The sequence below is a fragment of the Phaenicophaeus curvirostris genome, chromosome 16 (assembly GCF_032191515.1).
Source record: "Phaenicophaeus curvirostris isolate KB17595 chromosome 16, BPBGC_Pcur_1.0, whole genome shotgun sequence".
Lineage (NCBI taxonomy): Eukaryota > Metazoa > Chordata > Aves > Cuculiformes > Cuculidae > Phaenicophaeus > Phaenicophaeus curvirostris.
In genome coordinates, this window is record NC_091407.1 from 15,207,703 (window position 1) to 15,219,724 (window position 12,022).

Genomic DNA, 12,022 nt, shown 5'->3' on the forward strand with positions numbered 1-12,022 from the left:
TGGTTTTGAGATGAAAGAGGGAAGATGGAGCTGAGAGGTTAAGAACTGTTTCGCTGTGAGGGTGAGGAGGCTCTGGCCCAGGTTGCCAGAGCAGTGGTGGCTGCCCCATCCCTGGAGGAGTTTGAGGCCAGACTGGATGGGGATTTGAGCCCCTGATCCAGTGGGAGGTGTCCCTGCTCACAGCAGGTGGTGGAACTGGATGGGATTTGAGGTCCCTTCTGACCCAAACCTTTCTATGATTCTATGCAGCCCCTTTTTAGCAACGAGTTAAATATAGTGAAAAATACAAAGGGGTGTATCACAAATAATTCCAGCCTATGGACACTACAGCACTGCCTGTCCTCCCATCCCAGCGCAATGGCAGATCACCATCAGGACTCCCAGCACCAGATCTGTGGCCTGGGTTCTGCAGGCACGCAGATCAAAGCCCAAAAACCCCTGCAGTGGGGGAGAGAGCCACATGGCTGCTCCTCAACAACATTGCTCTGTTGGGTAGGGGCTGCAACACCAGGGTATCTTCTAGAGACTGTTCTACCACTTGTTCCTTCTAATCTAGTGCAAATATTTTCCCCCAGTCTCTCCTGAAAGAGGTGGAGAACAGCAAGAAGGCAATGGAAGAGGAGCTGCAGAGACTGAACCAGGTCAGTGAAGGGACCGGGGGCCTTGGGGTGGGTTTGGGTTGTTGGCAGCTGAGGGGGATGTGGTGCAGTGACCAGAACTTCTCGCTGCTTCTAGAAAGCCCTGGGCTTCCTCTCCGAGAATCGGACGCTGCACAGCAAGCTGCAGATGGCAGAGGTTGTGCAGAGACAGGCTCACAGTGCAGAGCAGGACTACGAGGAAGTGATCCACCTGCTGGAAGCTGAGATTGCAGAACTGAAGATGCAGTTGGCGGGGAAGAAAGCAAAACACGTCTCTGAAATAGAGGTAGTGCAGCCCTTCAGCCTGGGAAAAAACAGATCCATGGGGAACAACCCCACAGTCCTCCTGACCCTTCTTCTGTAGGTTCTTCCCTTCTATTTATAATGGAGAAAACAGACGTAGCGCACACACCGTTTGTTGTGTATGTCTAGGGGGCTAGCGTGGTCTCTGGGGCCGGGTTATAGCCTGTCTGATTTCCACTGTACATTCCAAACAGACTGTGGTTTTCTATTTGTCAAAAACTAGTGTTTGCAAAAGCCAAGGCATCCTCACCCCTTTTTCTTTTCCCCCTGGCCTCGTCTCAGGAGGACATCCTGGAACTGAAAAGACAGTTGTCTCTGGCTGATGGCCAGCTCCGAAAATCTGAAGTCTCTCGGAAGCGCCTGGAGATCTGCAACAGGAAACTGCTCCTGTTTGTGCAGGTGAGGAGCTGAGCCACCCGGGGCTGGGGGCATCGCTGCAGTCTCCTCCCCAACGGGTGATTTTGCAAGTCCTAATAACTTCCCGCTCCGTAAGCAAGAGAAGGTATTTTTACTGTCTCATCCTGAAAAGGCCCTGTCTGTTGGCTAGGAGGAACCAGGGGATGAACTCAGAGATACTCATCTACCTCTGAGCAATGCACCACAGGGCAACCTGGTGGCTCTGCTGCCCCCAGCTCATCCCTTGTGATGCTCTGGCTGAGGCTGCTCCAGGGACTCTGTTGGACACAATAATTGAACCTTCCCTTTGTATAACTGGATGGTTGTTTCTCTACACAACAAATGTGAACTCAAAAAGCAGTTTTGCTCTTCCAATGTTTTTTTCATAGAATCATAGAATCACCAGGTTGGAAAAGACCCACCGGATCATCGAGTCCCACCATTCCCATCAATCACTAACCCATGTCCCTCAGCGCCTCATCGACTCGTGCCTTAAACCCCTCCAGGGAAGGTGACTCAACCGCCTCCCTGGGCAGCCTCTGCCAGTGCCCAATGACCCTTTCCATGAAAATTTTTTTTCTAATGTCCAGCCTAAACCTCCCCTGGCGGAGCTTGAGGCCATTCCCTGTCACTTGGGAGAAGAGCCCAGCTCCCTCCTCTCCACAACCTCCTTTCAGGTAGTTGGAGAGAGCAATGAGGTCTCCCCTCAGCCTCCTCTTCTCCAGGCTAAACAACCCAGATTTTCTGCAAAATCACGCACATAATTGCTTTGGTATTTTCATTGACAGCTCTTCTGCTTCACTACCTGTACCAGGAATACAAGCTTGGGTAATTAGTGAACTGGCCAGCATGGGATCACTAGTATTCCGTACATCTACAGCTAGTTGTAGCCTGTTCCAAGAGCTTTTGAGATCAGTAGGAAACAGTGAAGCACAATGGAGTGTGGATGCTGTATCCTCTGCTTCAGAAAGGAAGAATGAAAGTACCTCTAGACCTGCAGCACTGCCTGCTGGTGCCTGTGTGGTTCGGGGCTAGACTTTGGAAACAGGTTTGACTTGGCCTCAGAGTCAAACATCACAGGACTTTGACCACTAGAGCAAAATATCTTCATTTTTTATACACCCCTCAGTGGTGTTTGAGGATTCTCTACCTGTGCAGGGTGACAAGAGCTTGCACATCCAGAAACGGGGGATTGCTGGTAGCGATGATCAAGCCTCGCTGAAATGTAGCCTGCAAAACTGTTCTTTGGAAGAGTATTTTTATGTTGCATTTCATCTATTTTAGTGCTAGTATTAAAACACATAATTTGGATGTGTCTGTGTATTTGCATAGACTGTGAATGTTGCTTGAGTTGCAAAAGTCCTGGAGATATTCACTTCAAGGGCAATGAATAAGCAGAAGCTGATTACTGTCATATTAAATCTGATCACCAGGAAAAACCCATGGGGTTTGTTCTCAGGAATTATTCATTCCTACAAGTTTGAAACCTTTTTTTTTTTTCCTTTTTTTTTTTGCTGCACGACAGAATGTTCACAAGGTCCTGAGCACACCCAGCTGGTTACCAGGGGAGAAAAGGTAGGAGATGGCTTCTGGGAATCATAAGCAGCAACATGAAATGTCCTTTACTGCCCTTTCTCAGGGGAAGGTGGTTCACGAGTAACCTACCCAGAGTTTCTAAACACATTGTCACTTTGGGAGTGAAACCATGGGAGAGAGATGCTCTGAAGGCTGCTGGGGAATTGGTGCTGGGTGGGGGCTGGCCCGCAGTCAATGTTTTTGTAGGCAAAACCCTCCTCTGGTTGAGTTTCTCTCGCTAGCAGAGCCCCTAAGTAGGTTGGTTCAATGGAGCAGAGTTTTGACCCACCTGCTTTTCCCACCACCAGTCAGGGTTTGGTTTCAGGACCATGCTCTTCTTCATCAGCAGTTACAGAAGCTGATGGAGCATAAGCAAAGAGCCAGCATGATTCCCAGCTGCGTGAATGGCCCCAGAAATAGAGTTCAGGCTTCTGGAGTCTCCTTCAACCTGGACTATCTCCTACCACTTGGGAAAATATGTACCACAACTCTATTGTCAGAATATTGGTGTGTTTTTAATTCATTAACTCAATTAAAATATAAGGTCACAGTCTCATTATTAATGACTAGCCCCTTAAAAAAAAAAAGCCAGTTTTTAAGAATGATAGAATCCAATTTTTATGTTTCCAAGATGTTTACTTCTAATATAATGAAAGAAAGATAGTTTTGAGACATTCTTAGTGTGTATAAAGAAGTCTCCTGTGCTGCTGAGTGCCCAAGGCACGATCCCCCCTAATAGCCAGAATTTATGTAGAATACCCTTCACAAGAGATGGGCCAGGATTTGCAATGATCGTTCTATGACAATGTATTGATGGCACTTTCCATATTTTTAAGAGTCAACAGTGACACAGAAGAGGATAAAACATCTGCAGTCTCAGATGCATCTCTTCCATCTTCAGATCTTGTTGACCTTTTGCTAGCAGAAGCTAAAGAGCTGTTAGCGCAAATCCTCTCCAACAAGGACGGTAAGCACTGCATTAACCAGAGAAACTCGCATCGTACGACTCTCAAGGATGTCTGTTGGTGTTGCAGTTTCCACCACCTTTCCTATTTTTGCCGTACCAGTTCAGCCTCCTACACATGCCCCTGATTCTCTCATGCTAATCGAGCTGTAATTGCACCCGTGTACCTGTGTGACTCTCTGAATCTGAAATACAGACTCACCGTGGAAGGAGTCAAAGGGTGCGACTTGTGCCCAGGGCCAGAGGAAAGGCGTTTATCCAGAGGAAAAAAAGAGAAACCTAACAGGCAGGAGGACGGTTTCACAGAACCGTAGAAATGCTGGTTGGAAGGGGCTGTTGGAGAAGCAGGAGTCAAATCTTCTGCTCCAGGCAGAGCCATCACATTAGGTCTGCAGTTGGGTTCGGACACCTGTGTTTTCAGCCTCCAAGGACGAGGTCCACAGCCTCTCTGGATAACGTGTTCCTGCTCTGTGACAAAGACTTGCCCAGCATCTAGTCTGAGCTCCCCAGGTGCAATCTGTGGCCACTACCCCAGTTAGATTATCTGCCACCACCAAGAAGAGCCTGGCTCCAACATGTTCCTAATTGGCATTGAAGCAGAGGTGGGTGCTACAACTACCTGAAAGGAGGTTGTGGAGAGGAGGGAGCTGGGCTCTTCTCCCAAGTGACAGGGGACAGGACGAGAGGGAATGGCCTCAAGCTCCGCCAGAGGAGGTTCAGGCTGGACATTAGGAAAAAAATTTTCACGGAAAGGGTCATTGGGCACTGGCAGAGGCTGCCCAGGGAGGTGGTTGAGTCACCTTCCCTGGAGGGGTTTAAGGGACGGGTGGACGAGGCGCTGAGGGACATGGGTTAGTGTTTGATAGGAATGGTTGGACTCGATGATCCAGTGGGTCCTTTCCAACCTGGTGATTCTATGATTCTATGATTCTTGCCTCTCAGCCTCCTCTCTGCCAGGCTGAAGAAGCCCAGCCCTCCCAGCCCTGCCCAGGGTAATAAGCCCCAGGGCTTCCTGCATTGGACCCTGTCCAGTTTCTCAGCATCTTTGAACCAGAGATCCAAACCTTCATTACTCCATCCAGGTATGACTACAGCAACACTGAGTAGAGGGGAATAGCAATCTCCCTGTTTTCTTGGCATACAAATCAGCCTGGACTCCCTTCCACTCATATCTGTGGATAGGAGAAAATCAGAGGAAAGGCAATGAGCTCCATGGGAGTCAGAATTAACTTTCTCAGTCTAGGACTCTCAGCTTAGTCTTTCTTGGCAGCACTTGCTTGACCTTGCCTGCCTCCTGCCTCGCAAAACGAGAGCTGCTGCTCTCCTCCATGGCGTGGTCAGGAGCACATAGAGCCGCAGATAGGTGCCCAGTCTTTACTCTTTGATGCTGTTCATCAACTACACATGGTAATGGTCCATGGCTTTGGTCTCAAAGCAGAAGGCACAAGGAAAATAATTTTTATTTTCATAGAATCATAGAATCACTAGGTTGGAAAGGACCCACTGGATCATCGAGTCCAACCATTCCCATAAATCACTAAACCATGTCCCTTAAACCATCCATCCCTTAAACCCCTCCAGGGAAGGTGACTCAACCCCCTCCCTGGGCAGCCTCTGCCAGTGCACAATGACCCTTTCTGTGAAAAAATTTTTCCTAATGTTCAGCCTAAACCTCCCCTGGTGGAGCTTGAGGCCGTTCCCTCTTGTCCTGTCCCCTGTTACTTGGGAGAAGAGCCCAGCTCCCTCCTCCCCACAACCTCCTTTCAGGTAGAAATTTTAATAATTTTTATTTAAGCACAAGGTGCCTTTAAGGAGCACGTCTGCGATACAAGCCTGTCAGCATTCTTGGAGTTCATGTAAATGTGTGTTATCCTAATGTAGCCATTCTGCCTGCACTGGGCAGGTTTCCTCACCTTCTGCTTACACCTGTGCTCACCTTCCAGCTCTGCCGTTCGACAGGGACCAGTGCCTGCCTGTGGAAGGAATCCCGAACTACAAGGAGTAGGTGTCAAAATTGCCATGGTTTGTAATGTGACAATACACACACGTACAAAAAAAAGTCCTGTTTGTTTTGTTGGGGTTTTTAAATCAAACTTTTTCCTTGGAAACCTTTAACCAGATGATCTGGTAGAGGCCTCCAGACAGCTGTGTCAGGGAAATCCAGCCCTTCCTAGGCAGCGAGGTCTTCCTGCGCTGCACAGGGAAGCATGGCATGAATTCCTGGATCTTTCTTTTGTTTTCTAAATTGTTCTTTTTCCCTCTGGCCACATGGGATTTATGGTTCCATGCCCCGTCTAACTTTTATAGGCTACCGTGAGCTCTGAGTAAGGAAAAAATCTTCACTGAATACGTCAAATGTATTCGTTGTGGTATCAAGATGCTGTGATGACCCAGTCAGGGAGAGCAGGGCAACATGGCTTTGCTTGGACCTTCAGTATCTTAAGAATTTCCCTAAAACCTCTTAAATGGTGCATGTTTAACAGAGCCATGTCTTTAATATAGCTGCTGACAGGGCACTTTGAGGCTAAAATGTCTGCTACCACTGTCTTAGCTGATCACCTCGACTCAACCTGAGTACCTGCCAGCACAGATTTTTAGGTGGGTACAAAGTAGGTATTTGCAAACCACAATTTCACAGCTATGAAAAGCATTTTCTGACAATGCAGGCGGCCACTACTACTTTTCTTTCCTAAAATCCCCACTGCTGTTTTCATGTTATACTGGGTCCTCCTCCCAAACCACATAAAACACGTTTCTCATTTTCAGCCATCTCCATCAGAAGACCACGTGGCCCCCTCCTCCAAGCCAGAGCAAGAGTGACCAACTGCAGCCACCGAGTCCAACCAGCGAAATGCCTAAGAAGCCTTCATAAACCTCCCAGGACTTGTGGTCCGAACTGCGCCTGTCCGGAACGCGCCTGCCGCTGTGCCAGGACATGGGAAGGACCATGGGTGCTTCAGCTCCCAGGCAAACCTGACTGAGAAACAAGATTTCTGACACAAGACAAATTTCCCCATAACCATCCAAGACTTTTTCAGCAGCCTCCCCTGCGCGTCTACCTCTGAGCTCTCTTACAAGGCTTTTTTTGCTCATGGTTTTGCAGCTTTATAGGAAAAATATTCTCAAGAGGCTACAAAGGCCTGGATTTCACTGGCAGCCTTTTAGAGCTTGTATTCTGGGTAGTAAGAGGAGCAGAAACTCACCCAAGGGACTTGTGGGTCTCCAGCAGATTCCTTTTGGTATTTCATATGAAAAACCAAAGCATATTTAGTGACTGTATTCAAAGCAGCTTAATCTGTAGCGTCCTAGCTGTCTCGGGATAGGTACAACTTTTTTTATTCTTTTTGTATAGCTTACCCCAGCTGCAACGCTTGGAATGGAAAGCACCATTGCAGCCAGTTGTTGGACAGAGTGTGGGGATAGCCAGCCACGTGCTGCTGGTGACACTGTGCTGCTGGACACCAAACGCTCCCTGGAATGCATGAGAGGACATAAAGAACGTATTTCAGTAAAAGCCCACGGCATCACTTGGAAATGAGATACATGTGATGCAAGAGTGCATGCGGAGAGTAACAAATGGGCTTGAGATCTCAGATGAATGTGAGGACTGGAAAATAAAATGGAAACACGGCTCACAAAGCATTTGATCTCTGGGTTCTGATTGCAGTTGCTGTGTCTATAGAATCATAAGGTTGGAAAAGATCTTTCAGATCATTAACTCTTAACAATAACTGTCCACTACTTCATCATGTCCCCAAGCACCTCATCTACCCACCTTTGAAACACCTCCAGGGATGGGGACTCAACCACCTCTCTGGGCAGCTGTCCCAGTGCTTGAGAACCCTTTCTGTGAAGAATTTTTTCCTAATGTCCAATCTAAACTTCCCCTGACGCATCTTAAGACCATTCCCGCTTATCCTATCACCCATCACTTGGGAGAAGAGACCAACACCCACCTCTCTACAACCTCCTTTTAGATAGTTATAGAGAACAATGAGGTCTCCCCTCAGCCTCCTCCACGCTATGATTGCAGTGTCTCTGAGAAACACCATGCCTGAGTCCATGCTTTGTTAGAAGTGAGATGCACAGAGAAGTTGCAGGAACACATGGCGCAGTGTTCTGAATTCTATTGTTAGGAGTATTCCCTGGAAGAAGATATTTTCAAAAAACATTCACCCTGGGATAACCACCCGTGGTTAACAGCCTTTTCCCCTGCTCTTGCTGTTTCATTAGAAACAGTATCATAGAATCATAGAATGGTTTGGGTTGGAAGGGAACTCAAACCCCATCCAGTTCCAACACTGCCATGGTCAGGGACACCTCCCACTGGATCAGGGGCTCAAAGCGCCATCCAACCTGGTCTTGGACACCTCCAGGGATGGTGCAGCCACAACTTCTCTGGGCAGCCTGGGCCAGGGCCTTACCGCCCGCATCGTGAAGAATTTCTTCGTAATGTCTAATCAAAATCTTCCCTTCTTCAATTCCCCCTCATATTATCACTCCATGCCTTTGTAAAATGTCCCTCACCAAGGGTTTGTAGGCATGGTGGGGTTGGGCTGATGTTTGGCCTGGATGAGCTTAAAGGTCTTTTGCAACCTCAGTGATTCTATGATTCCATGAGCCACAGGGGAAAATGCAAACAGTCCCTGTAAATAGATGTAACAGACCAAGTTCAACACATTGCTTGTGTGTAAACTCATAAAAATGCATGGAAAGAGCATCCACACATTCAGCTGCTGACCTGGAAGCTTTGGGGGGTAAATATCAAAATGATGTGACAGTTTTATTTTGTATTTTTCTTACGCAAAGTAGAAATTCAATTCTTAAGAGTTGGTGAGAAAGAAGTCAGGAGAGCTCTTTCCCTAATCAAATAAAACAGAATAAGATATGAGCAGTGAACCAACAGCTGCAGAAAAGGGAAGGCAGGGCAGGCAGCCACCCAGGTGTTATCTTGCAAGGTGAATGTAGCAGCGAGCCATTAGCACGCTCGTTTATCTGCAGCCTGATGGGAGGGTAACCGAATCTGCTGTAAATGTACTGGGCTGGAGCTCATTAGCTCTCCAGTTTCTTCTCTGCCAGTGATCTCTGCCATCTCACTGTGTGACCTTGGGCAGCACATTGCATCCTAGAAAAAAATGGGACTGACCATATCAGCTTGTGGGAGCAGCCCTGGAGACCCATCAGGTACTGGGCGTAACCTGTTTACACAAAAGGACCTGGAAAATGCCCCATCCCTGGAGGTGTTTGAGGTCAGATTGGATGAGGCTTTGAGCCCCCTGATCCAGTGGGAGGTGTAGCTGCCCACGGCAGGGGGTGGAACTGGATGGGCTTTGAGGTCCCTTCCAACCCAAACCACTCCATGAATGGTGGAGTATCATGTCCTGCTGATCTGCATTTTCATGGAAAAAAACCCCAATATTTTAACTTTTGCTCAGAACAACAGACCAAACTTTTCAGTTTTCGTGAAACAGAGCTAGGTTATCTGCTAGAGGGCTTCTCTCCAGAGATATTGAGGTCATGGAGGAGGAAGCTGGCCATGGATGCTGCTGTAGAGCAGACTGACTTGTCCGTTCCCAGCGCCGGAAGCCGCAGAGCTCTTTCTCCCAGTCCACTCAGTGACATGGGCTGGACTGCAGCCCAGTTCTAGAGAGTGGAAATGCGCTTCCATGCTGCCTTCAATATGGCTCTAAAAAGCAGGTGAACTTCACTGCTGAATTTTTAAAGAGACTCTTTAAAGTTTAAACAATACTGATTTTCTCAGGGTTGCTGAACATATGTGAAAGGGCTGGAAAGCACCTCAGTGTGAGGGTGCAGAACAAGCTGGACTGGTTGTGTACTGCTGCCCTTCCACTACCTCCCCGATCTCTCTCCCACACAGGCTAGGTCTGCTCCAGCACCTCAGGACAGACCATGGGTTCTTCTGGCCTTGCTGACCACAGCATTGCCACAACCCTCCTCTGCAGCTTCTCTGGAGCTCAGTTGCTTTCACAACAAGGTGCAGAGCAATAACAAGATCATGAACGTTCCTATGGGCTTTTTCTTGCACGTGATGCACCAACTCAGTCGAATTTCTGTGCAGTTTTTCAAATTCACACCCACAGACGAAGCAGGAAAGTTGAGAGGAAGAAAGAGTTTGCAGCAAAAAGTCCTCAGTAGTGGTGGAATGAATGGTATCTGCAGAGCAGACGTCCTTCTTGGAAGACATTCTCCTTTCTGACTGCAGACACCAGCAGGACTTCCTGGGCTGGGCTGGCGTGGGGCGAGAACATCATTCTGTTTTCTTTGAGAAAATTTAACAGTGATCAAGGTATGGGAGAGAAATACCATTTATCTGGAAAAAAACAATTGCATTCTGAATGGGAAAAGACAGCATTTCTTTAGAAAGGGAATGTGGACATTACAGGCCTGGAATAACTTTGTGGCTTTTGATGTCCAGCTGCCCAGTGAAACCCTCCTGGAAAAGCCGTCTGGTGCAGCCCCGAGTGCTCTGACATCTGATGACTCTGTGGGTTCGTTGCTTGCAGAGGATGTTGGGCTGGCCTCCTTGGCTTGAGATAGCAGAACATCTCTGGAAACATTGCTGATCAGAAATAGGACCACATCTTCCTGAAATGCCTGGCCAGATAAGGGAATGCTCTACAGCTAGAAGTGATAAGGAGACAGGAAAAGACAAATCAGCAGTAAATGTGAGTGCGATATTTTTCAGAAACATCACACAAAGTGGCAGCTGGTCCCTAGGGAGATCCTGAAAGGAAGCTTTGAAGGTGCAAAATATTCCCAGACTGCTCCCATGTTCCTCTCCTCCACCACTACTCAGTGCCACATGTTCCTCCAGCCCCAGGACACACGCCTGCTCAGCAACTGCCTCTGCAAGCTCCCCAGGGGTCACAGAATCACAGAATTGTTTGTGTTGGAAGGCACTTCAAAGCTTATCCCATTCCAGCTCCCTGCTGTGGGCAGGGACAACTCCCACTGGATCCAATTGGCCAAAGCCCTCTCCAAGCTGGCCTTGAACACCTCCAGGGACGGGGCAGCCAGCACTGCTCTGGGCAACCTGGGCCAGGGCCACCTCACTCTCACAGGAGACCATTACTTCTTTACATCTCATCTAAATCTCCCCTCTTTCAGCTCAGAATCACAGAATCACTAGGTTGGAAAGGACCCACCAGATCATCTAGTCCAACCATTCCCATCAATCACTAAAACATGTCCCTCAGCGCCTCGTCCACCCGTCCCTTAAACCCCTCCAGGGAAGGTGACTCAACCCCCTTCCCTGGGCAGCCTCTGACAGTGCCCAATGACCCTTTCTGTGAAAAAATTTTTCCTGATGTCCAGCCTGAACCTCCCCTGGTTGAGCTTGAGGCCATTCCCTCTTGTCCTGTCCCCTGGCACTTGGGAGAAGAGCCCAGCTCCCTCCTCTCCACACCCTCCTTTCAGGTAGTTGGAGAGAGCAATGAGGTCTCCCCTCAGCCTCCTCTTCTCCAGGCTAAACACCCCCAGCTCTCTCAGCCGTTCCTCATAAGGCCTGTTCTCCAGCCCCTTCACCAGCTTCATTGCTCTTCTCTGGACTCGCTCCAGAGCCTCAACATCCTCCTTGTGGTGAGGGGCCCAGAACTGAACACAGGATTCGAGGAGCGGTCTCACCAGTGCTGAGTCCAGAGGGAGAATAACCTCCCTGGACCTGCTGGCCACGCCGTTTCTGACCCAAGCCAAGATGCCATTGGCCTTCTTGGCCACCTGGGCCACTGCTGGCTCATGGTCAGTTGCTGTCAACCAACACCCCCAGGTCCTTCTCCTCCAGGCAGCTTTCCAGCCAGACTTCTCCTAGTCTGTAGAAATTGTTCCCCCTCATCCTATCCCTGCACTCTGCAGCTCCCTCACACAGAATGAGGAGCAGGCGCTGAGCTCTTCTCTCTGGTGATGAGGACAGGACCTGAGGCAACGGCAGGAAGATGCCAGGGGAGGGTTATCCTGCCTACAAACTTCCATGCTTGGAAACCAAGAGCTGCAACACAGATCTAAGAAGAGAAGTTACAGAAACATGCCCTAACAGCAGCCCTTTAGGTAACGTCGCTGAAGTTGTCCATCGGCACCACAGGGGATCCACGGAGACATTTAAACACAGAAATTGGTGTAGTGCCCAGGA

At 48.7% G+C, this 12,022-nt stretch overlaps 1 protein-coding gene across 5 annotated transcripts in view; it reads left to right on the forward strand.

Annotated features, from left to right (window-relative positions):
* The window catches only part of LOC138727564 (syntaxin-binding protein 4-like), a 44,774-nt gene extending 37,275 nt beyond the window's left edge, over positions 1 to 7,499 (forward strand). For 3 of the 5 annotated variants that reach the window (XM_069870126.1, XM_069870130.1, XM_069870128.1), the window contains 7 exons: positions 576 to 641; positions 736 to 924; positions 1,224 to 1,340; positions 2,863 to 2,912; positions 3,749 to 3,879; positions 5,820 to 5,877; positions 6,643 to 7,499. In XM_069870126.1, coding sequence (XP_069726227.1) covers positions 576 to 641; positions 736 to 924; positions 1,224 to 1,340; positions 2,863 to 2,912; positions 3,749 to 3,879; positions 5,820 to 5,877; positions 6,643 to 6,748 — 717 coding nt within the window. In that variant the 3' untranslated portion in view covers positions 6,749 to 7,499. Of the gene's footprint in view, positions 1 to 575; positions 642 to 735; positions 925 to 1,223; positions 1,341 to 2,862; positions 2,913 to 3,748; positions 3,880 to 5,819; positions 5,878 to 6,427; positions 6,475 to 6,642 lie in introns of those variants that run through there. The other 2 variants (XM_069870129.1, XM_069870131.1) reach the window with 2 other exon arrangements.
* Positions 7,500 to 12,022: the final 4,523 nt, after the last annotated feature.